This window comes from Lepisma saccharinum, chromosome 27, assembly GCF_977018435.1.
Source record: "Lepisma saccharinum chromosome 27, izLepSacc3.1, whole genome shotgun sequence".
NCBI lineage: Eukaryota > Metazoa > Arthropoda > Insecta > Zygentoma > Lepismatidae > Lepisma > Lepisma saccharinum.
In genome coordinates, this window is record NC_139255.1 from 43347320 (window position 1) to 43372629 (window position 25310).

Consider the following 25310-nt stretch of genomic DNA (forward strand, 5'->3'; position numbering starts at 1 on the left):
CATTTCTAACATAGAGGCGACAGAAAGCTGACACCGCTAAACCTCTTCCAATCCAGCCTCTCCTTGACCCCCCCCCTGCTACTATTGTCGGCTGGATCACCAGGTCTTAACACAAAGAAGAATGTGTGCCTTATCAGTACTAAATCACAGCGTTGGAAGCTTGGAGGAAAACAACATCATAAATACCAAGCATTCATTGTGGTGTCAAGTGTGAGCCCAAACACGTGACATATTCCGAGAAAGGAGGGGGGGGGGGATTTGGAATTTTCGTAAACACATGTTCCCGAACCGAACTGTCAGTGTTTCAACCTCAATATACAAATATAAGTGTGGCAAACCCTCGATAATTGTGTCTAAAGCTGTTTGTTCCATATATGCAACCGCGGCTGACAGGGACATACTTTTTTTGTTCCACATATGGAACGGCGGGGGACTAAAGGTTAATGAACTCAGAAATGACCAAAATGTCACTTACCATGTTTTACACCTGACCCCTTCAAATATTTTTTAAGTTCTAGTAAAAATGACACAGCATTCTTTTAAAACATATTCCCATAAATATCACACCCCACTTTTGTACTAAAAAATGAGATAAAATCTGCAACGATTTATCCAGTGAAATACACTATTTGTAAATAATACACATGTAATGCAAATAATCTTTATTAAAAACATCTTGTAACATTTACTTATCCATTGCATAACCACCATAATTAGCTAATGTCAGTAATAAAACTTAATTATGAACCCATAAAATCTATTCAGCCACATATATTTGATATAAAAATGCTATATAACATATATCTAAGGTATGTTGTAAATTTAAGTTACTCAAAGACAGTTTGGAATGATTTTTCAATACTTGAAATTGTACATACATGTACAGCATATCCTTAATTTATTTTAAGATTAATAAATTATTAATTTCAGGTAACACAGAAGGACAGGACGCATGAAGTAGTGTTTTTTCACTATAGGCCGACGATTGACTTGTACTCTTATTTGGATCCGAAATTTATGTAACTATATTGATAAGACTTTATGTTAAGTTTACAGGATAAATCAGAATTCAAGTTTATGTACATTTATATATATATATATTATACAGTATATCTAAACATACATATATATTTTACATATGTAAACAAGAATTGAATATACCTGGGAAGAACTGTAGTTTTTTGTAAATAATTTGTATCATATATATAAATTTCTATGAAAGTGAAAATCAAAAGGTGCTCTATATACTTTTTGAGATTTTATTAAATAGAAGAAAGAAGAAATTCAGCTTTTATGTTGTGATATAGTTCATGGATTATTATTAATGTAATTTCTTCACCTTGTAAGGAATTATATGTTAATTTAGCACTTCTCTGCTGTTGTATGTATAGGAGTTTCAAATTGGAAGAAACATTTTTACTGTGGTATGTATTTTGTGGCATTGCAAATAAATTATGGAATTTGTTTGTAATTATGTTTTAAGTTTGAATTTATTGATTCAACGTTTTGTACGATTTGATTCGGCGAAACGATAACTACTGGCTTAGGTTATAGTTTATGTTAAAATGAGAAGAATGAAATATTGATATTTTGTCATCACCATTTTGTTAATACAAAAACCATAGAAATTGATGTTTCTTCACTCATGTCAGCCTTTCTTGTAAAGCGAGTCTTAGACCTAGTATATGAGAACTTAATCTTAGTATGATATATGAGAAAGATGTCCTTGCATACAACTTTGAATTATAAATACAGGGTGTCCAAGAAAGAACTCCAGGGTTTTGAATTTAAGTTATTTTATTACATTCAGAATCATAGATGTATGCAATGTAATTTTATGGAAGTACAGTGTTGAAAGTTGAAATCATTACCTTTAGTACTCTCCGATGTCGTCGTGGCAATGTCGCCTCGTAATCAAGGGGTTTCGGGCTCAATACCCGGTAGAGGCACATTGCACAGTGGTTTGGATCCCACTTTAAACTGTAGGTCCAGTCGCGATTAGCCTATCTGTGCACAAAGTTGGACTTAACACAATAATTCAATCCAAATTCAGTGTAATCCAATGTGTGCACTATATACAGCACTACAAACATCAAATCAACACCACTTCAGTCCACACTATATAGGGATTTCATCTATTGTTGTGGCTGTTCTTTGGCGCAGGTGGTCAAGTGACTGAAGTTTTTCGTGATACGCAAACATCTTTTACGTAGCCCCAATAGAAAAATCAATTGGCGTCAAATCGGAACTTTCCGGTGGCGAAGGAATGGCCTACTCTATCAGTTTTTCGTCGATTCAGTTGCACGGCTTCTATGAACAGCTTAGCTTGTACAGCTATGTGACTTTACTGCTATCCGGTTAGGAATGTGCGAAGTAAAACTTGCTTGTTCTTGCTTCACGATTATGCTCCAAACACCATTGTATGCTGCAAGAAAAGTAATGTCTCATGTTCGAAACCACAGAATTCTTTTATGGACACACTGTACGTATATCCATCAGTTTTCAAATTTATGCGGTACCAGTTTTGAAAGCCATTGATAGCTTGTATTATGAAGATAATCTGAAAATCCAAATTTCCTCCGATCTATTTGATGGAAATGCAGATACTGTACAGTCTAGGATTTCAATTAATTATGATGACAGATAATTAAACATCCAATATCTAGATTTGGCTATCATTGTTGAAAAAGTATGCAAACTCGGAAGTCATTACTTGACCTTTCTTGTGAAATTAAGGTTTGGCTAAGAAGTAACTAAAATGTATACAGGCTTAGATTTGATATATTTCATCTGTTGGATTTCTTTATTGCAGTATTGTGAATGAGGTTTCTGGTTGACAAGTTTTACTTGTATATGAGTTGACAGTGGATAGCATATGCAATAGCCCTTGAATATGTACAGAGTTACATATCATAACTTAGAAGTTCATAACCTAGTGTTTACCGTGGACCCCCAAAGGACTTAACTGCAACTTAAGTTAACCAAAATGGAAACGGAAAGTCAAAAGTTATTGTAATATAGGGTCTACCAATTTGAACGTCAGATCTTTAAAATTAGATAGAATGAAAACCACAAGTGATAATGACATATATATTTTTTTTTATTTTGAAGAGCAAACAATGGCATTATGTTTTGAACAATATGTCATTCAAATGTCTTCCACTACTTCGGTGGGTGGAATGGATTCTGAATGTCCAATTTTCCAGCACGTCTGCACACATATTGAGTGGTATAGCCTCAATGGTTCGTTCGATGTTCCGTTTCAGGTCACGAACTGTGCGTGGCTTAGTCTCATAGACCTTAGATTTGACATAACTCCATAGAAAAGAATGCAGGGGGTTAGGTCACGTGATCTTGGTGGCCAGTTCACATCACCCTTTCTGGACAGAACTCGTCCGGGGAACTTTTCCTGCAATGATTCCATTGTTTGGCGAGCTGTGTGGCAAGTTGCACCGTCCTGTTGGAAAAACACATTGTTGATGTCAAGATTTGCCAGTTTAGGCCACAACAACTGCACCACCATATTCCTGTATCGCTCTCCATTGACAGTCACGTGATTCCCTTGTTGGTCCTCAAAAAATAAAGCCAGATCACGCCATTGGCCCAAAAACCACAGCACACAGTCACTTTCTTAGGATGAAGGGGTACGTCCAGAATCACTTGCGGATTTTCATCTGCCCAAATCCTACAGTTTCGTTTGTTAACGTAGCCATAAAGAAAAATAAATGTGCTTCATCAGAAAGAGATGAAATTCCTCTCAATGCATGAAATGTCTGTCGAACTGAACACGAATTTTGATAATAAATTCGAATAATTTCTATGCGTTGTTGCATTGTGTATCTCTCCATGATAGCTTGCTACAGACTACTGCACAGTTCCATCTTGTGATTTCCGTCAGTGTTGCCATAACACCCTCAAAGTTCTGACATTCAAATTGGAAGACCCTTTATTAATGCTGAACAATGAACCTAATGTTATTTAATCAGAAGGCCAGTGCACTCACAAGTCTCGCTATATTGAGCTTAATAGCTGAAACCTGTAGTCTGAGTTCTGACTCAGTTTACTAATTTCTTTCTACTAGTTTTTAAGAAAAGGAGTAAACTATTTTTCACACAAATATGCCTCTGTAAAAGGCAGGAATAACTTCGCAGACCTGTTTGATAGTTTTGTGATCTTTTGTTTGTAAGTTAACACATGAAACTCTGTGGCAGAGTGGTTAGTGCAGCAGCTGAAGCTAGGGGTCTCAGGTTCAAATCCTGGCCTGGCCATGAGTGTTCTTTGCGAGTGTCCCTTCATCAGTGGTAGCATAGTGAAGCAAAATAAACTAAACCGACTAGTGAATTGTAAGTGAAGACAGAAATTCACAAGGAACTTTTCCGGGATAGCCGGGAAAAGTGAATTTTATAATGTTCGAGATAATATTAAGATATTTTCCATTATAAACAATCTTAATTTTTACGTAGAAATTTTCAGCGAAAAATACAGGCTCAAGCAGGACTCGAATCCGGGTTTCTGGCATACCATGCCATCGCTCTACCACTGAGCTACCGAGTTGGCCTCGCCTGATTTTTCGCTATCACTGTTTTACCTGCATGGAATCGCCTCTGCCAGTGCTACCTCAACGGGATATGTTGCCTTTGAAACCCCTTTGGAGTCCTGCTCGAGCCTGAATTTTTCACTGAAAATTTCTACATAATACATCTCCTGTGTGTGCCTAATCTTCAATCTAATTTTTGTAAAAACAATAAAAATGTTGTCATGTTTTTACCATTAGGAAGACATGGAACATATTTTATAGCGAAGTCAGTTTAATGATTGAACTTCATGAAGCATTTGTAACATTGCTTCAAGTCGTCACCCACCCCTGGAGGGGCCATGTGGGGGTCCACGGACCACAGGTTAAGAGCTCTTGTGAACTTATTGAGAAGTTATAAAAATTGTGATCAAATCTGGGTATTTAAGCAGTTCATGCCTCTACCTTGCCACTGAGCTATCATTACAACCTCTTGATAGCCACCGAATTGGCACACTGCACTTAGTATGTATTCAATTCACAGTATTGTCATTAAAGATTCCAGATTCAAATCCCAGCCTAGACACGTGTGAAGTGCCCCTTCATATATTCCATCTCATCTTCATCATTGTGGTTAACCCCTTCCCTGTGAAATTTTCTGACAAAATGGTTTCCCGTTCTGTGTTTTTTTTTTCTGCGTTTGCGTAGTAATATTTTCAAGTAGCTACTGCTTCAGCACAATTCATCCGAGTATCATGGTTCATACGTCTTTCTCTTCAGAATAGAACAGGCTTTCAAATGGTACCATGCACATGTGTACATCAAGTATGAGGAAAGGGAAATCGGGAATAATTCGGAAAATTTCGCTCCGAAAAATCCCTTTTGGTAACTTTGGGGCCCTCTGGACTGGTCCTGGATATAGGTACCCGATTATAATCTACCTTGAAAAATACTATGGTCTATACGTAATGCATCCGCCAAGTTTCATTGCAATATCTTCAATAGGGATGAGGGAAAAAATATTTCTCAATCCTGTTTGACAATACTATTAGAAACTCACAAACTCAAAAACCAAAAATTAATCACCAATAGTTCAAATAATGCCACATCAAAAAATATATGTATAAAGCAACTGACTTAAATGCAGCACACAAACGAACTCACGTTTGCACTTTGTCAGCATAACACAAAAACAGTTTACTTTCCTCTGAACTACTTCTTCTTCTTCTTTGTGGGCACTGAAAATCATGACTAAATAAAAGGTCGTTGTTTCTTCAATAGCAAAACATATGTTTCACCATCAAAAAACGTATTATGATGTTCAACACAGGTTACTTCAGTTACGGGTATAATATAACACCCAACACAGAATAAGCTATAGTGACCAGGGCGTAATATTACGCCGAACAGAGGGAAGGGGTTAAAGGAATATCTAAGTTGTTGAAAGGTCCAAGATTGTGTTGGGAGCTCAGTGGTGCAGACTCACGATGGATCAGACTTAGTCATATTTGCATAACATGCTGTACTTTGTAAGGTATTTCATTTCCTCACCATGAGAAATAAAACTAAGTTTTGTTTTTAAAAAATATTGGCAGTATTTAAGCCTGTAGAAAATTGAAATTGAAATGCAACAATCTGCACTAACCAATCATACAAGACATTTAAATTTATATTTAAATGCCAATCACAATACAACTGATTACGATACCATTTATCATTATTAGTAATAATCAGTGGCGTAGCGTTATAGTATGCCCATATGCCCGGCATTCCCTGATTTAAATTTTCAAAAATGCGTAAATGCTGTAAATATAAAGTAAAACTTGACTAATTTCATACATGTTGACCTTCATGGCCTCATAATAGCTATTTTTCGGGATCCGCTTGCAACACTCCACTAACAACACTCGTTCTAGCATTCTTTTTCAATTGCTTTCCTGGCCAGACGTCGGGTAGGTGTGGCGTAATGGACTCTATATTCCTTGCTGCCTGTCTGGAGGGAAAGCTTGGATCTCTACAGCACGTGCGCAATGCTCTCTTGGATGCTGGCGTACGGAGCAGAGAGCTACGTGATTGGTTCTAGGGCTCATGTGACCTTTCCTTTCTTCCTCATTTCTTCGCGCTCGTGCTGTGTGGTGCTACAATGCGCAATAATGACTGACGTAATTTTACCAAATTCAAATATACCATTTCTTAATGACCACTGCATTGTATAATTTATCGCACGAACAGCGATGTGCATAAAAAACTAAAAGATCAACACGGTTTTTGTCAAACAAGTTGGTGAAGTCCTCGTTGCAGAAGTCCAGCCCGTGGCTGCTCTACCACTTAACCTACAAGACTATTTTCTTATTATTATCATTTTTGTTAGTATCTAACTGCTTAATATTGTCAATGGAAATGTTTAGCATTCATTTGAAAAAACTTAAACCTCGAATGGTCTCTGGACAAAATTATTTGAAAATGTTTATCTGCACATTCAAGATACAATGAACAGGGGTCTGAATTACTAATTGGCACTGTTACGTCAGTAGAGTGTATGATAGTTGGATCATCCACCCACCTCCGTGTCAGAGTGTATTTCACAGCGCACCAAGACGACAGAGGTCCATGGTTCGAATCCCGGCGTGAACACGGGTATTCTTTGTGAGTGTCCCCTTCATCAACTTCATCAATATCATCACTCATATTCATATTCGCGATTAATCAAAAGTGGTAGAAAAACAAAGTAAAATAAACCAAATCAATCAGTAGTTGGATCATCCACAACAATGACATCTACTGTTGTGCAGAGGTTCTTGTAATTCAGGTATGTTTTTAATTACTTGCGTCATGTCGAAAGGTATAAAACACCAGTGTTCAAAACATTTATTGCATAGTGAGGCATTTCATTTTTTAGCTAAAACATGCATAGATGTTTTATTAAAAAGGCAGCTGACTTCATTCAAATAAACAATACATGTGGCGACTAATTCCATAAATAAATTATTAGGCAAAATAGGGCCGACCCTTCCTTCGGACTTGGCGTTCCCACCTGAAATGCCCATGCTACACAACTGGTAATAGGACACAAAATACATTATAATATGGTTAGATTTCACAGACATCTTGTTGTCTGATGTTGTCGCTAATGGTAATTTTTAATGACCATTACATTATTGTACTGACCTTCATGGCGGAGTGGTTAGTGGGGTCCTGGGTTCAAATCCCAACCTGGGCTTGAGTGTTGTTTGTGCATGTTCTTTCATAAATTTGTCATGTAATCGCCCAAATTTTTGCAATTAGCGAAAAGTGACAGAAAAGAGAATTAAACCAAATCAATGAATATTTTCCAATAAACGGGCTAAAGACTACCTGCATTTCGAAATGTGGTTGTTTCTTTTTGTTGTGCTGAAGAAGGGCATATTTAGAGCAGCTGTGGTGATCCAGTTGGAAGGGCATATGACTGCCACATAAGAGAACCAGGTTAGGTTATCTCGGGGTGGGAATTTTTACGAAAGTATCCCTGCATAAAGCAGCTCTAGAGCTCACCCATCTAATCGATGAAGGTAAATGCAGCCAGAGCATGGTGCTGATCACATCACCTTCACTATAGTCAAGATTCGAGAATGTATAGTTCCCTGCCTCCATAAACCCCCCCCCCCCCCCAGGGATAGTTTTACTCTAGCTATATAGCTATAACAATTATTGCAAAGTAACAATCGTAATGAACTCTGATGTTCGTGGGATCTTACCAAGAATGTTAACCATTGAGGTGGGTGTTGTAGCTACCACCCCCACAATAAATCAGTGGGTGATGTAACTTATTCATCATTCATCCTCAATGATGAGATCACTCGTCATTGACATGACAAGTCAAATGCTTTGCAGTGCAAAAGGCACAACTAAAACTAAATAGCTTAACAACTAGAAAAGACAATGGTCACTCATTGGGTTTTATTAACCTGGGAACCTGAATCATGGCTGGGTTAGGATAATTACCTGTCTATCTGAAGAGTGATGATAATTTCGAAGAATAAAATAAACTAAGTCCTCTCTAGGCTTCTTTGCAGGTTGACCAGGACTCACCTCACTTTTCCTCAAGTCCTTTCTCCAAGCTCCTCTCTCTCTCCTCAATCCAAAACCAAAGTCAGTCTCTTCTCAGTCTGTCTCACCTCTATATCACCCAGGCCATGGAGACCTTCCTCCATGCCGAATCGTGATCATTACTACCTCTATTGCAAACAGCTGACTCCATACACCTGATGGAACTTCCTATATCCTGAATACATCAGGAAGTATGCATAGCACAACACTGTGCATTATTCACATACCACAGAGGTTGAGACAACTGAGATAAACAAGTGAATGCCCTGGTCAACATGAAGCATCCAGAGAGAGTTTAAATAAAATATAATCTTATGGATTAATATGCAATGGAGCAAGAATGAGTTGCACGTAAATCATATCTACACTTGAAGAAAAACATTCCGTAATTTTGAAGAGAATTCCACGACAAGAGTTTCTGTGAAAGTTTATTTCAAAGTCCACTGTATTCTCAAGTAGGCTAATCGACACCGGACCTACGGTTACCCCTTGATTGAAAGACCAAGAAACTTCCTATCAATGCATATCACTCGAATGCAGAGTACAATCCTTCAAAGTCTCACCTAAATGCTCAGTTTGAATGTCACATTATTATTAATTTTGTGATAACAATAATTTGTGTTGCAAACATCCCAAAGTGTAAAATTGTAACATAGGGTAAGCATTCATACCTCGAATCACTAGAATAGAGGTAGCTTCATTAATTCTCCTCATTGCCTATGCTACTTTTACTTTAGAGCTGAATTGATATTAATATATTTCCAAACTCTTATGGCAGAGTGGTTAGCACAGTGCAGTCCTGGATATGGCCTAGGCATGGGTATTCTTTGTGTTCATTCATCAGTTCCATCATCATATCACTCATCGTCATCTTTGCGATTAGCCAAAAATGTCAGAAAGGCAAAGTAAAATAAACTGAATCAACCAATGAATCAAACTGATATATCAATATTGTGAAGTGTTGGTTAAAATGTAATCAGTCCTTTTTAGAATGCGAGTGTCCTGTGAAACAGCAATTTTTCTGCTGGTTATTACATTTTTCGGTAAGATTGTGGTGGCTTACGGTGTTAAATATCCTAACATTTAACTCCTGAGTACTTTCGAGCTGCAGTGGTCCAATCGTTAGGGAGATATTCAATTCCTGAGGTACTTGATAATGGCTTGTACTATCTGGTTATCAGTTTCGACACTGGATATCTCATCCGTACATACAGGGGATGGACAAAAATTTGGAAACACCACGACATCGCAACAGGTGATTTATACACAATTTTTCCACTTGAAATCGGACTTGGTGTGACATTCTTTTGTTTTGTGCCGTGAGATAGGACTCTGTCGGACTGGTAGGAGTCGATAGTTGCGCTGTAGATAGCGTGCAGTGCAGTTGATACTGAATCATGTCCGAGCTGACAGTGTTTCAAAGAGGGCAAATTGTTGGTGCCTGCCTGCAAGGGGCCTCTGTTACCAAAGTAGCCATGTTATTTGGCGTATCCAGAGGGGGACTATCCAAGATCATGATGACGTAATAGTGTGTCCGGAAAGACATCATCAGATAAACACCTGCATGGACGAAAATGTACACCGAGTGACAGAGACAGGACACCGAGAAGGATTGTGACCATGTTTTACATGAAGAATGGTGCATGACCCTTTTATCCACCATCCAGAACTTGTATTTGTCCATTCCTCGGAGCCTGCAGGCCGTTTTGGAAGCTAAGGCGGTCCTGCACCTTATTAGCTACAGCATTGCGGCTTTTCTTCGCAGGTGTTACCATATTTTTGTCCATCCCCTGTACATCCGTATGCATTCCAGATCAACAAAAAAAGGGGGTGATGCCTGCATGACCATGTCCTTTTTCATGTTCTAAAATATTGCTGGCTGAATACTATTTTCTAGTATGTCCATCTGCAGTAACTTTTCAGGAGAGCTGATTGAAGTTTGATATATGTGGATTTTTAATGTACAGTGGGATCCACTAGTATTGCTTGGCAAATTGTCCATTGCATCCTATGGTTTTTTTCAAGCGATAGATAGATGCTGGTGCAGAAGTTGTGTCAACAGCTTGTTTTGAGTTTTCTGTTTAATTCTTGAAGCTCTTATTGGGTCAAATAAGGTGCACAAACATGTTGATGGACAATTTGCATGGTAATGCTCATGGATCCCACTGTACTACAAGATTTGTGCAAACATTTTATTACTGGTCATATTTTTCACATCTTGACATCCAGATAACGTTGCTTTGGAACGTGATGCATAAATTTGAGTTCATCTTATGGTTATTGTTAGGGCATTAGTTCGATATTGTCACACAAAATAAAGTAAGTTAGTGGGGATTTTAAGGTGGAGCACCTTTCCAAATATAGTTGTTTTCATACCGATCGTTTGAGATGTATTTTAGGACATGAAATCAAGTAAAATTTACACACTTTGTTGCATCGTTTCGTAAGATTAACACATTTATCCCCTTCTTACCCCCTCTTTGATGCTTCAGCACAGTTTTCCTTCTTTTTCTTTCATGTTTTGATGAAAAATTGGACAGAAAAATAAATTATTTTTACTCTTCTTGAGCAGCTACATAAAATCCTATGGAGAGCTATAAAGTGGTATAATATAATCATTGCAGCCCCAATAGTTCCAAAGATAATGTAGTAAAATCCACAAGAGAAAACACAAACTTCAACAAAACATAACAGTTGGACTGAAAAGTTCGTAGGCTGACTCATAGATGGCGTTACTAGAATTGAATCCATGTGATTTTTACTTAGTACTAACCTTCAAAAGATACGTGTATAAATTTCACAGCTGCCGGATAATTAGTTCGTGAGGTATAGCATTGTGAGTGAAGCAGCTTTTGTTATTGTGAAAAAATGGATAAAAAAGAATTTCGTGTTTTAATAAAGCATTGCTTTTTGGCGAAAAAAATACTGTTGAAGCCAAGGCTTGGCTTGATAAACATTATTCGAACTCTGCACCAGGAAAATCAACCGTTGAGAAGTGGTTTGCTAAATTTAAACGAGGTGAAATGAGCATCGAAGACGATGCACGCAGTGGACGCCCCAAAGAGGCTGTTACCGACGAAAACATAAAAAAAGTCCACAAAATAATTTTAAATGATCATAAAGTGAAGTTGATCGAGATAGCTGAGATTATTACATAGCGTTGTTGGAGCGTTTAAAGGATGAAATCACGAAAAAACGGCCCCATTTGAAGAAGAAAAAAGTGCTGTTTCATCAAGACAATGCACCGTGTCACAAATCAATGAAACGATGGCAAAATTATATGAATTAGACTACGAATTGCTTCCCCATCCACCATATTCTCCAGATCTGGCCCCCAGTGAGTTTTTTCTGTTTGCAGACCTTAAAAGAATGCTCGCTGGAAAGAAATTTAGCACTGATGAAGAGGTAATCGCCGAAACTGAGGCCTATTTTGAGGCTAAAGAGAAATCGTACTATAAAAATGGCATCGAAAAATTGTATGACCGCTATAATCGTTGTATCGCCCTCAAAGGCAACTATATTGAATAATAAAATCGAATTTTGTCAAAAAAATATTTTTTACTATGTTAGCCTACGAACTTTTCAGCCCAACTGTTATTTGGCAGAACCATTGTTCTCTATGCTATCCGTGTGCATTATATACCGAAGCTGCAGAAAAAGATAGCATTGAATAAGCATTTTATCAGCACCTTTTTGAAAACATTTTCGGAACCTTTTTTTTCCCTTTCCCCGACTATACTTTTGCACCTTAAAATCCTTTCTCTAGTTATCAGTGTACACAGCATGATATTCTGTAAATGTGAAGATCTGTCATCCTAATGCAGAAGGCACATTTTTATCGTAAAAATAGTGTTTTCTGTTATAATTTAATATTAACATAGTTGTTTTCTGCTCCTTGGTTGTCTTTAATATGTGTTAGGTAGACTTGAAAGTTTTTAATAAAATTTATTTTATGGTGGTAAAACTTCAGTTGTAGTTCGAATACAGTGTTTCATTTTGATTACATTTTTGTTTTGTTTTGCACTTTTTCTCATTTTGCAAACATATTAAAGAACCATCAAAATGGATGGAAAGGATGGTACACCCAATGGCAAAGGCATTAGTAGGCAAATTGTCTAAACTTCGTACCAGCTAACTGTAGACCAGGCGAAGGAGAACAAGTCTCTGCACAAGTAGTGACGCAAGACGGCTCCACCAATGAACAGTGAGAGATGAATTGAAAAAAAAATCAATAAGTAGAGGACAACATCTGCTTTGAATGAACACAATTTCATTCTTTAAATCAACACAGGATGTAGAATAAATAATGAAAAATGGCCATGGACAATTTGCCTACTATCTTTGCTGTTGGCTGTACCATTGACTAATTGTAGTTTCTAGTGACACATAGTTACACAAGTTCCCAAATGGTGCTTTTTGCATTCTTAAATGTTGTAAACTTTATTGCACAAATTATACACTGAAGAGACGGAAAATAATGCATTCAAGAAAAAAAGACAAACCCAATAATATTTTCATACTTGTAGTACTGTTAGCATCACTGCTTGTTCATTATGTATAAAAGGACGGTTGAATTAGTAAAATCATAAACAGATGCCTCAAATAAATTGATCTTTTGCTTTGAATGGTCCACCATGTGTCTAAAAGTTATTGCAAAGAGTACAAACTGACTTGTTTCATATAAAGTCGAGTCAGCGAAAGTGATAATGTAAATGTCTCTACATTATAACAAGAAGCATATATTTGTCCTTATAATGCTTTATTGTCATTCTAAAATTACCTTTTTTATTACTGCCTTAATCAGTCATCAATACTCTATAGGGAGCCTCAATTTTTTAATGTTGCTTCTTCCCAAAATTGGTATTACTATTTTCACTCTTTCAGTGTTATGTTCATAAAATTTACACATTTAGTTACATGAGAATTGTGATTTTCTACTGTTTTCAAGATTCTTAAATTAGTAGTTATAGTAGTGGGCTGAAAAAAATGTTTATTTATATTTTTGTTATGTTTAATAAATAGAATCTATATCTCAGCTATAAAAACCTCGTTAAAAGAAATCATTAACCCTGTGGGAGATTTCACACTGAAGCGAACACAGGCTTGTGCAGCCTATCATGCCACTACGGTGTGAAACATTGCTGCTGGTTGGCTCGTTTCTAAGCGGTATGTTTCAAGTGTCACTTGTCGCTTTGGTCTGAAATCCCCCTAAATGAATCATAACTGTTTTTCCTAAGTTAATAACATATTCATAACAGTATGTGTTTAACCAAGATCATTAATTCTAAATTTGTAAGAAGCTTTGCTAACAGATATGTTGAATATTCTTAACGACTCTCATTGACCTGTAGAATTGTTAATAAGGTGTGTGTAAACTTCACTATTCAAGTACGGTTCAAAAATAAACTTTATAAGTGTTCATCTATTGCAGATCCATATTTGAATTATAAAAACAATTCAGTAGTATGAAACTACCAATGTTCAATGTTCATTATTTCATTTACGATTGCAAAATATCCTGAAATTAACAAAAAAAAAAAAACTATAATCGTATAAACTGATCCATGCAACATTTAACATTTTTCCGTTTCAACACATTTGCAAAAAGTCAACAAGGCCCCTATGCTTTTCTTACACATGTTGTTTTGTAAATTGGAATACAGCAACTGTAAGCAATAATGGTCATTGGTAGCAGGTGTTTTTAAGTTCATTTAACATGATTTGTGAAGAAATGTACATGCCATTAATTGAAACATTAACGTTTTTTGTCTGCATGCCATGGCTTGTGATTAATTTAAGGAACATAAATATCCAGTGTGACTGAACTCTACTGTAACTGAAACAAATAAATGATGAGGAATAAGTAAGGGTTGTGTTTCTTTGAAAATCTTGATTGATTCTGGAAAATAAAAGAGGTGATACTCATACTGCATACAATAATTATGAAGTACGTTGGGCTTGTTGCTTTTGATATACATTTTAAATGCTCCATCAGAGCTTTTAAGGTTCATCATCTTACATCATTGACAAGCATATGGGCGTACGTGTATACATTATTAAATATGCAGTGCGGGGCATGGGGGGGGGGGGGGGGTTAGTAAATTTCAAGACTGTTTCACAGACTTATGAATCACCCTGTATTGGTTTTAATGGTGCGCTATACAAAGGTACCGAGTGATGACTATATGTACAGGAGTGTTCTGAAAATCGGGAAAAGGTCAAAATGGTATTACATGTTGGTGTTTTAATTAAGTTTTATGAAGCAAAGACAAGCGTAATATTACGCTTGTCTGTGATGAAGCCCTACGCTACAGCTGCATGATGAGGCATAAAATATTCTCACTGTCAGTACTGATTAATAACGTCAGTTATAAAATAACATGCTAGCTACATCGTCTTAGTGTTATATCTGTTACACCCAGCGTATACATCGAGAAACATTGTGTGTTCTTTTGATTTCTGCTTTTTCGTCAAAACCTCTGTTACATTCCCTTAGACATCTGATGCGCGAAAGTTTAACAGGTGGCAAACATTTAAGAAACTGAAAAAAGAAGTGCTGTGTTAAGAAGATTAGCTTGAGCTTTGCATAAGAAGGCAAGTTTAAGAATTCAAAGCGGCAAACTTTCGCAAGGAAAAAGACGATGGTTTATTCGTCCGAAAACACGATATCGAACGATTCAGTCATATAGAATATGGTAATTATACTTGATCACATAAATACAGTTTTAAATTGAATTGAAGGATGCAGGAGAGTAGGGGGCGAAGCAAAGGAATCCCCCCAGTCTCTAAATTTCCAAACTGAAAGCATATAAAGATTTGGGCCACACAGATGTACCAGGCTCTTAGCGAGGGGTAGGCGAGGGCTGAATCATACCATAGAGGAGTTAGGAGTAGAGGATTACCCCACATTAAAACCTCGCTGCGCTTTGAAATTGCATTTCCATCGGTGGCGAGTAGATGGCGCGGCCGTCTTCTTTTGCTGCTCGCAGTAAATAGGGGGGGAAGATTCATTGTCCCACTGGAGTGTCCTTCACCACAGAAAGGACAGGGGTGTGTTGTGAAACAGGTTTTCTGAAAACGAGGGGGGAATATATGTCTTTTTCTGATTTCATGCAGTTCGTGAATTTACGGAATGAGGACTTTGCCAGGCAGCTACATACCCTACCAGGGCGCGAAATCATTGAAGATTGATTTTTTTTTGGGGGGGGGCAAGAAGATTGTGGTCTACACAGACATACACAAACTATACATATATATTATGTATGTGCATGAAACTTTTCAAATTTTCTACCAAGCAACTGAGAAGAAAGAGCCTATATGATTAATATTTATAATGTTATTAAATATAAAAGTAAATTACTGAACATGTAAAAATACATTAGTATTTAATACATATAAGGGAATTTATTTGATATTTTTTATGTATCAGATATTTATAACTGTCTTCTCGATTGCGCCGTGAATACGTTTTCGCCTTGCAATAAAGGAGTCCTGGGTTCGATACCTGGTGGAGGCACATAGTGGTTCGGATCCCACTTTAAATTATCGTTTGATTGACTTGTTATTGATTTTTAGTTTTGGTTATTATGTATAGGTCTTCTACATACCTGTGGGTGATCGCGGCGATAGGGTTGAAATAAAACATAACCTCTTGTGCCTTTAGAATCGGTTTGGATGGAAGGGGGTGCGTGGTATTCACATTAATACAAGGTTAGTCGAGCAACTGTGCAGAATAAGGTTGACTAAAAATGGCTGAGAGTTCAAAGTATCCAAAGTAAACATATATTGCTTAAATATGTCTGCATTATACAGTGACTCAACTACAGGGGGGACAGGGGCTAATGCGAGCAATTACCCCTTCGATTTCAAATTTTATGCAAATAAAAATTCATTTTGTAAAATTTTCTTGCTTGTTTCGCTCGCATTATCTGCTATTCTTGTTTTCATCAAGTTCAGAGGGGCGGCGGGAGCCATCCATTGGGCACGAATGATCTAAAAAAAGTTGTAAAAAGAGAATGCCGTGGCGTCCAGGGAAATTAATTGCGCACTAATAAATCAATATTGTTTTCAATTGCACAAATTGGATCTAAAAATTTTTGAGGTATCTATCTGCATTTTTCCGGACCTTCTCATCGGACTAAAATGTATGATATAAAGTAATCCCCTCACATTAGCCTTCTAATACTAATAGTAACTAATGTATTCAACAATGTGCTCATTTCTGTTTTGGGGGTTGAACTGGACCTCTAGATTTCCAGTGTTAACCCAGCATCACAAGTTCAATTGAAATCTAGTAGAAGGAAATATGGTGGAACTCCAGCCTTGAAAGACGGGTAATAGGGCGGTGATGGGACTTCATTCACTGAAAATTCGTCACCCAATGAAAGTCGATCGGAAAGACTGAATTCCGAAAAGGATTTCAATTTTAATAATAGTGGACATTATTAATAATAATTTCAACAATAGCATTTCTTTTCGATATATTTCATGAAACAAGACCTTTTTATATTAATAATAGATCATCAGTGCTGGAGTCGTGGGTGTGGAGAAGGAGTGCAGAGGGGTGCTTTTCCCCCAGTTATGTACATTTCCATTAACCATTCCCTCCTGTTAGGATAATTTGCATAAGCATCCCCCACTTCTTCATTGTCTTTATGCTGATCTACACAAAGACCCTCCTCGACCAAGAGGCCTCCCCGATGGCGCAATGGTAGCGTCGTCGCCTTGTAATCAAGGGGTCCCGGGTTCGATACCCGGTGAAGGCACAAGTGGTTCGGATCCCACTTTAAACTGTAGGTCCAGTCCCGATTAGCCTTACTGTGCATAAAGTGGACTTAAAACACCAAATCAATCCAATCCTCCTCGACCAAGCATACCAGCTATAGGAGTATCCACTTCGAGCACTGTAGATCATAAAATAAAAACACACTGGAAAGAAGGAAATGTCCACAGAATTTCAATATGGAAGAAAAATGAACTTCACAAAATGCCCCCAAATAATGGTAACATTTAACCCATACGCTGTGAACCCTTAGGGCAAAGGGATAATTCGACTCCACATCAAACTGAGTTTTGGGACCACTTTGAAGTAACATGGAACAGGTGTAAACTATTTTAGAGTTTTTTTCAGCTCTTATTTGAATATAAAAAGGCTTAGGGCCATCTTGAAAATATTTGATGTGAAGTTACATTCAAATACCACACGTAAAATTAAAATTAGTGATAAAAGTTCATGATTTATCAAATTTAATTCTTTATATTGTGCAGCAACAAAGCAACGACTGGTTGAGTAACTGGATGTTTCTATACTGGATTCATGCAAGAAATAATAAGTTATGTCAGCGTTTCGTTAAAAAACGCAACAAAAGTTTTTTAGTGCCTAAAAACCTATTTTGCTTGTTAGAACCTATTTTAGGTTCCACTGTTACCTGTGCAATACAAAGTGGTCTGATCTGTGTGGTCTTGCTCACTTTGGCGTCACTTCCATGCTTTGTGGCATTCACGCCTTGCAAACGAACATTTCAGCATTGAAGTTTGCACCACTCACTATATTTTTGTTGTAAGATTTTCAGAATATAAGATGATCCTCACAGACAAAATTGCGGAGTTTTACTGTGGTTAACATGAAAACAGATTGGTGTCTAACTATACGGCGATGAGTGGATTTTAATAGCAAATTTCCAATGTTGAGTTCTGCCATCGCCGTAGGGTTAGGCAACACACATAACGTTAATCAAGATAGTGCATATTTCAGGATATATGTGTCCCATTTTCATTGCCGGTGACTATACCTAATCAGCAGTATTCAGAAATTTTGAACTATTTTAAGTTTTTTTTAACCTACTTCAGGATTTTTCGAGTCTAACTTAAGATTTTTAGGACCTATTTCAGGATTTTTAGAACCTATTTTAGGGTTTTTCGAACCTATTTTAGGATTTTTCGAGCCTAGCTTAAGATTTTTAGGACCTATTTCAGGATTTTTAGAATCTAAAAATCCGAGGTCTAGTTATGAGATATGGGATTTTTCCTATAGATGTCCACCTGCGAGCAAGGAAGTTAATTCTGCATTTCGGAGGGGACACATATGTTAAGTTAGCCGGGCTCTCTGGCCGAACCAGAACGCCCCTGCTTATTATAGAAGATGTCGTATCATATGTTACTGGAAACCGGATTTCTGTCTTGTAAATTAAATTATTTCATAAGCGACACTTCCTGTTGAATTTCTAAGCTATATAAAATTTCAGAAGCAGAGAGAGAGAAAGAATATTGCGGGGATGGTTCTACACCTCGCCACACCCTGCATTGCCGGGCGGCCACTACGCCACTGTCTCTAATTATCATGATCAATTGAGCTTTCGTGGCTCCCTTCAGTAGCTGTTATGTCAATCTTCGCAGGTTTCAGATTCAAATCTTCTGTGGAAAAATAGCGACGCATTGGCTTCGAGGAGGAGGGCGGGGGTTAACCTTGAGTTAGGACTCACTCACTGTCGTAATGTTCCCAAGTTTACGACCGCAACCATTACCCCGATGCCCAAACTGCTCGCGGATCAGATTCAGGTTTGGCCCGCTTTTGAAGGTCCTACAGGCATTTTCTTCCCCCAACTCTCGTGTTTACAATCCCGCCAGAGCCAGTTTCTCTGTGACGCAGGCCCGTAGCCAGGAATTTTTAGTAGGGGGGCGAAGTCAATCCTAGAGGGGGCAAATTTTTAATATATTGTGTTGCATTGGAAGATGCCCCCCCTCCTCCAAAAGTGATAAGTAACAGGAAAGGGATGATATCTTGAATGAAACTCCAACGAACAAAAAAGTTCGAGCAACATCAAATAACAATATTTCGATAATGACCTTTTCGGACTACCAAAGAATACAAAGATAAAGTTTAACATAAATAGGCTAATCGGGACTGTATCTACGTTATATTTACAGGTCAATAATGTTCATAGACGATTAATATGTACCAACAGCTTTGGGCTTCTCTGCAGAACTGATTAAGGAAGACGTTTATAAATCGTGCTTCATAATGTTTTCCTCTAGTTTCCAGTATGCAAGATTTTTACGCACAAAGGAATCTAACGAGAATCCAAGAACACCATTGTGTTGTGTTAGGCAAGAAAAATAGAATTAATTAAATAATAATGGTTACATATTATCTACACTTTGATGAATTGTGTAAACATTTACATTTTTTTAGACCTACTTGCTAAAACATTAAAATGGGTCCCTTACTCCACCATGGATTCTATTTGCTTCAAATGAAAGACTCTTGCATCCCTTCAGACAATCTTTGCCTACGTTAACCATTTTGCAAAATATTGTGTTGACACCTGACAAACAAATAGGAATCCCTTGATTGATCAGCGACTTCTTGGATTACACTGTCATCATTAATATTTCATGTTTTATCAAGTTTTATCGAGGGAAATGCTGTATCCTCTTTACATTTTGAAAAATACCTTCCTTAATGACTATGGTACGAAACCGAAAGATATAAGGGGCCTCCTTCGCTTTACCCCATTTCCGCGGCACGAAGTCTCTGAGCAGCTTATCGTCACCACTTTTTGAGCAGAAGAGTACAAACCCCAAATATCAGGGATTTTTATTCTGATACTAATTTTTACCAGTCACACAATGGCTTAAGATATATGAATAAAATTAGGAGAATCCACTACATAGCAGAAGAGTTGACATAATTATTTGTCAAAAAATTAGGTTGTGCCTGAGGTAGGTTTAACAGACAACTTCTGCTACAGACACAATTTATTATTATAAATATAAGAAAATAAATAGAATGTAATTTGAGAGATTTTCAATCGTATTTATTTCACTGCAGCTTTTTTCTACTTGTCATTTTCTTGAACCTACATTCATAAGGTGCCGCCTGATAACATTGACAATTTTCACAGTGTGTGCAGGACATCAAGGCAAGCAACTTTTCTCAGTCACTATTTGCGCCTCTAATTCATCTTTCGATGTTACAAGCAATCAAAATAGGCATCTTCTGTCCTTAATGGATGCAATCCCATTGTAAGCTTCGTAGTAGCAAATGTCATTTATTTTTACTGCCGTTTAAAATTCTGAGAGCAATATATAACATGCTATTGAAACGATATCATGCAAATAGTCAGGGTTAAAACTTAACTTTTCCTTTATAAAATGGATATCATAACACACACCTATGTTGCTTACCATATTTGATGCGTTTGCATAGAGAAATGATTCATAAGATTTGAAATTGATATTTACACTCCATAAGATGCTTAGTGTAACCCTATCGAACTACAAATTTTATCGCTCTCTAACCGAAATAATAATTGTGAAACACTATCACATTTTCATCGTGTTTGATAATAATTTGAGCCAGTAAGCTGTTCTAGATCTTTCACTACATGGTAGGATGGTTACATAACACAGTGCGAAGCCAGGAGTTCCAGGTTCGAGCCTGGGCATGAGTCTTCTTTGTGAGCAGAGGCGAAACCACATTTTTTTATCTGGAGAGGGGGGTCAAGTACCAGGACAAACGTGCCAATAATAATAATAGTAATATAGTGGTGGTAATGGTAGTAATAATAGTAGCATTACAAGACGTTATTATCGTCGTAAATCATGCAAAAGGGGATAGAAGTCGGTGCTAAAGCATTTGTGTTTGAACAAATTATTTGAAATATTTTTTCAACACGTTCAATTTCATATTAGCTAATAATGGAAAACAAGCACACAAACCGTATTTTTCAAGGACAGAATAATGACGAACATTATTATTTTGTACATATGACAAGTATAACTTTCATGTATACAACATATATTTTAAACATATGTAACATAGAGCGACATAAAATAAGAAAACACATATGCAACATGTTAACGCTAAATTGTGTACGTATTCAAAGTTTCTTTAATATATATATATATAATTTAAATACATTACATGGTCAATTCATCCGCCAAATTGTCTCTCAAATGTGAACGCTCCATTTCCTCAAAAGAATTGTTCATGCACTTAAGCAGCAACAGTCTGAAGTATATATCTGGCCTTACCTCTTTGTCGGGTAATTTAGAATGCATTACAGAAAATAATCATATTGGGATCGAATCGAGCAGGAAAATCTTTAGTATCAAATATTTGCAAACTGAAAACAATATTTATTTAATAGGGCGCAACAACTTCCACGGGGAACATGGCATTCTCTTTAACATTTTTTTTATTTAGATCGTTTTGGCTCCCAGGGCTGACTCCCGCCGCCCCCTAGCTATAGCTCTGAAAATGGGATTATAAGAATAGGAAATATTGACCTTGCGAGCGAAGCGAGCGAAAATTTTACGAAATGTACTTTTATTTGTAAAAGAAAGTTGAAATCGAGGGAGCAATTGCCCCTCTTTGTCCCCTGCAAGTGCCTTTAGCCGTCTGGAGGAAAATAGCAAGAAACACTTGAAAACTAATTCCAACTTGAGTATCCATTTTGTTCTACTATTCTTAGATTCTGCTAGTCATGTTTCTTTACTTCAATGTTTGCCCCCTCCCAGATTGGACTTCCGTTCAAGATTGGGGGGGGAGGGACAATGCCCCTACCCCCTGTGGTTGCAGCAGTGTTTGTGAGTGTCTCTTCATCAATTTCACGTCACTCCCTCTCTCTATCACATGAATCGCTATTACCAAAAGGTTGACTTGGGAAACAAAAAATTATGCTGTTCAAACTTCTTAGCAACACATCCAAGAAAAGCATCCAAATACATTAGGCACTTTTAATACAAGACTACTCAAAATATCACAACTGTTCTACATACTGAAAATTGATAAATCATTTCCTGAAGTTTGAATCTGGAAGAGATTTTATTCCCCAAATCATGATCCGACATTATACGGAATCCGACACACCTTCATAAATCACAAAATCAATAAATGTCTTGGTTATGTTGCTAGAGTAATACAGGATCAAATTGTAAAGATTAGTGAGAATTCCAGGTAGATATGTATTCTGTATTTTTTACAGGGGGGGCAGTTGCCCCTCTGCTGTGACGTCACCTACGTAGGTGAAACTTCTTCCGAGGGTCGCCATTTCAGCAACGAGAACATGTTGATTTGAAGAAGGCACACACAAAGCATTTGTGTGGGGGGGGGGGGGAGATTCGAAAGTGTTGAATGCTCAATTGATTGAATTAGGTTATTTACGTCGTTTTCTGCCACTTTGGCTAATCACGGCGATGATGATGAGTGATGATATGATGAAATTCATATGAGAACATTCACAATGAACATCCATGCCCAGGCCGGGCATCGAAATACACGTAGAACGAAACAGTTTAATAATGATTGACTACTATAAATGTGGAGCTGAAAAAAAGGAAGGGGTGGGCTGACATCTGATTGGTGTCGTTCTGTCCGAGTCACCAAGTAGCTATCCAGGTTCTTTACTTTGGTGGTGAGAAATTGGAATTTCAATAATATTACATCCTTTGTAATGTGATAACTAGGGCTAGGATTTTGATGCAAATGCATATTTTTTTTGGTAAGGCAGAAACATTGCATAAGTAGATAGGAACGTATTTTACACGTAAGTGAATAAATGGTAACGCCATTGTTTGGGCACTTTTTTGCAATTCTTTGAACCTTTTTGAAGTAAATGTAATTTTTTAGACTTTTAAAACCGTTTGTCATTTTTCGGCCATTTTTTAAAGTCATTTTATGAATTTTCTACATTTTGGTGAAAGAAGGGACATTTTACATGCAAATGTAACCCTTTGAAGGAGAGAGGTTCCCGACTCTCGTCTCATTGTCTTCAGCTCAGTTCTGAATGACTGTGTTTGAAGAAACAAAGAAATTCTGTGCAGGATTGTTGACACAAGGTGTTGTATAACAATTCAGCTCAAACAATGTGATTTCCCTTATATCAGTAAATATATTGTCGCCAGACGGATTATTGTAAAAAAAACAAAGGGTACAAAGTTTTGTGCTCTGTATCGGATATTTTGTCAGGGAGCAATTTGCACTCTATGGAATTGAAAGTGACTTAACAGGAAATGACATTGTTCATTTCAAGTAAGCTACTCTTGTGTAGGTGGAAGTCGAGAAAAAAATTTCCGTGTACAAGGCGCTCTTGTCCAAAAACCGACAATCATTCGTTGTGTACTGTAACTCAGTACTTAAAGTGTAAAAGATGACAAAAAGTGAACTTTCTTACTTGTACTACCACCATACGCAATGAACATGTGATAGATACTGTAACGTTGATTTGTAATTTGAATTTCTCTTGGTAGTTTATAAATTTGTTTTAAAAATCTTTCAGAATTTTTAGGTCATTTTTCTAAGTTTATAGGGCATTTTCTTGCATGTATTAGGTCATAAATGCATTTACAATGTACTTAAACCTGAGTTGAAGAAATAAAGATGAATAAAAAATAATAGAAAAATTGGTATTTTAGGCAATATTATATAATATGGGCAGGCCCGTACCCAGGGGAGGGACCACGGGGGGCATGCCCCTCCTCGAACTATGAAATATTTAAATGTGAACTTACAATAAGCTACGAAAATAACATCGACGATTTTTCAAATTTGTAAAATTCCAATTTTCTTCTTGCAAAAATGAATGTGTTTGTTGTGTAGAGAGGCAGACATCAGAAGTTTGCAGTCTGCAATATTGTGTATATTTAGTTCTATTTTACAATCATTGATGCAAGGGGGGATTCTCTTCGAGATTCAGACTTCGGGAAATGATTTCGCAATTTTCAATATCTAGAACAGTTGTGGAATTTTGAGTAGTGTTGTATTAAAGTTCCCTAATGTGTTCGGATGTTTTTCTTTGATGTGTTGGTATGAACTTCGAACTGCTTAAATTTTTGATTCCCAAGTCTACCTTTTGGTAATATTGATTCATATCATATGAATCATATGGTAGAGAGAGGGAGTGGATATTTAATTTTTGTTACTTAGCTTTGCTTTTGTGCAACTTCTAGCTAATCGCAAAAATTAGTGATGACGTGAAATTGATAAAGAGACACTCACAAACAGTGCCACAACTACAGGGGTGAAGGGGGCATTGTCCATCCCCCCTCCCCGACCTTGGATTGAGTTCATTCTAGGGGAAGCAAACATTGAGGAAGAAAGAAAAACAAGGACAAATGGATACTCAAGATGGAATTAGTTTTCACGTGTTCCATGCATTTATCTTTCAGACGGCCGAGGGCACTTGCAGGAGGGCACAGAGTGGAAATTGCCCCCTGGATTTCAAATATTATACAAATAAGAATACATTTCGTAAAATTTTCTTGATCGCTTCGCTCGCAATATCTTCGCAGTAAAAGTAAACTTTCCTTGCAACCCCCCCCCCCCCCCCCGGTTTTGGAACCCAATCGCCACCACAGGCCTTAAACATACAATTGTGAGGTTCTATCTATACTACCCCTTAAAAATATGATGTTCAGCCCCGCCCCGAAAGGAATTCCTGGATACGTGCCTGTCTCGAGCCTTCTTAAACCCGAAGGTTCATGGCTGCAGCAACACAGGCCTTCCATCTGTCCCTATCCTGAGCAAGATCTATATACTCTTTTCCATCCCTACCGATTTCCTTTAGGTCCATCTCAACGTTGTCCCTCCATCTTCGTCTTGGCCTTCCTACAGGTCTCTTACCATCTGGTTTCCCAACAAGAATCCTGTAAACTCTTCTTTCCCCTCCCATTCGTGCTACACGGCCTGCCCATGTAATGCTTCTTCATT

At 37.3% G+C, this 25310-nt stretch overlaps 1 protein-coding gene across 1 annotated transcript in view; it reads left to right on the plus strand.

Annotated features, from left to right (window-relative positions):
* LOC145980335 (BSD domain-containing protein 1-like) overlaps positions 1 to 14451 on the plus strand; it is a 57020-nt gene extending 42569 nt beyond the window's left edge. The window contains exon 9 of the mRNA XM_083113375.1: positions 931 to 14451. Within this exon, the coding sequence (XP_082969501.1) occupies positions 931 to 956 (26 nt within the window). The 3' untranslated portion in view covers positions 957 to 14451. The remainder of the gene's footprint in view (positions 1 to 930) is intronic.
* Positions 14452 to 25310: the final 10859 nt, after the last annotated feature.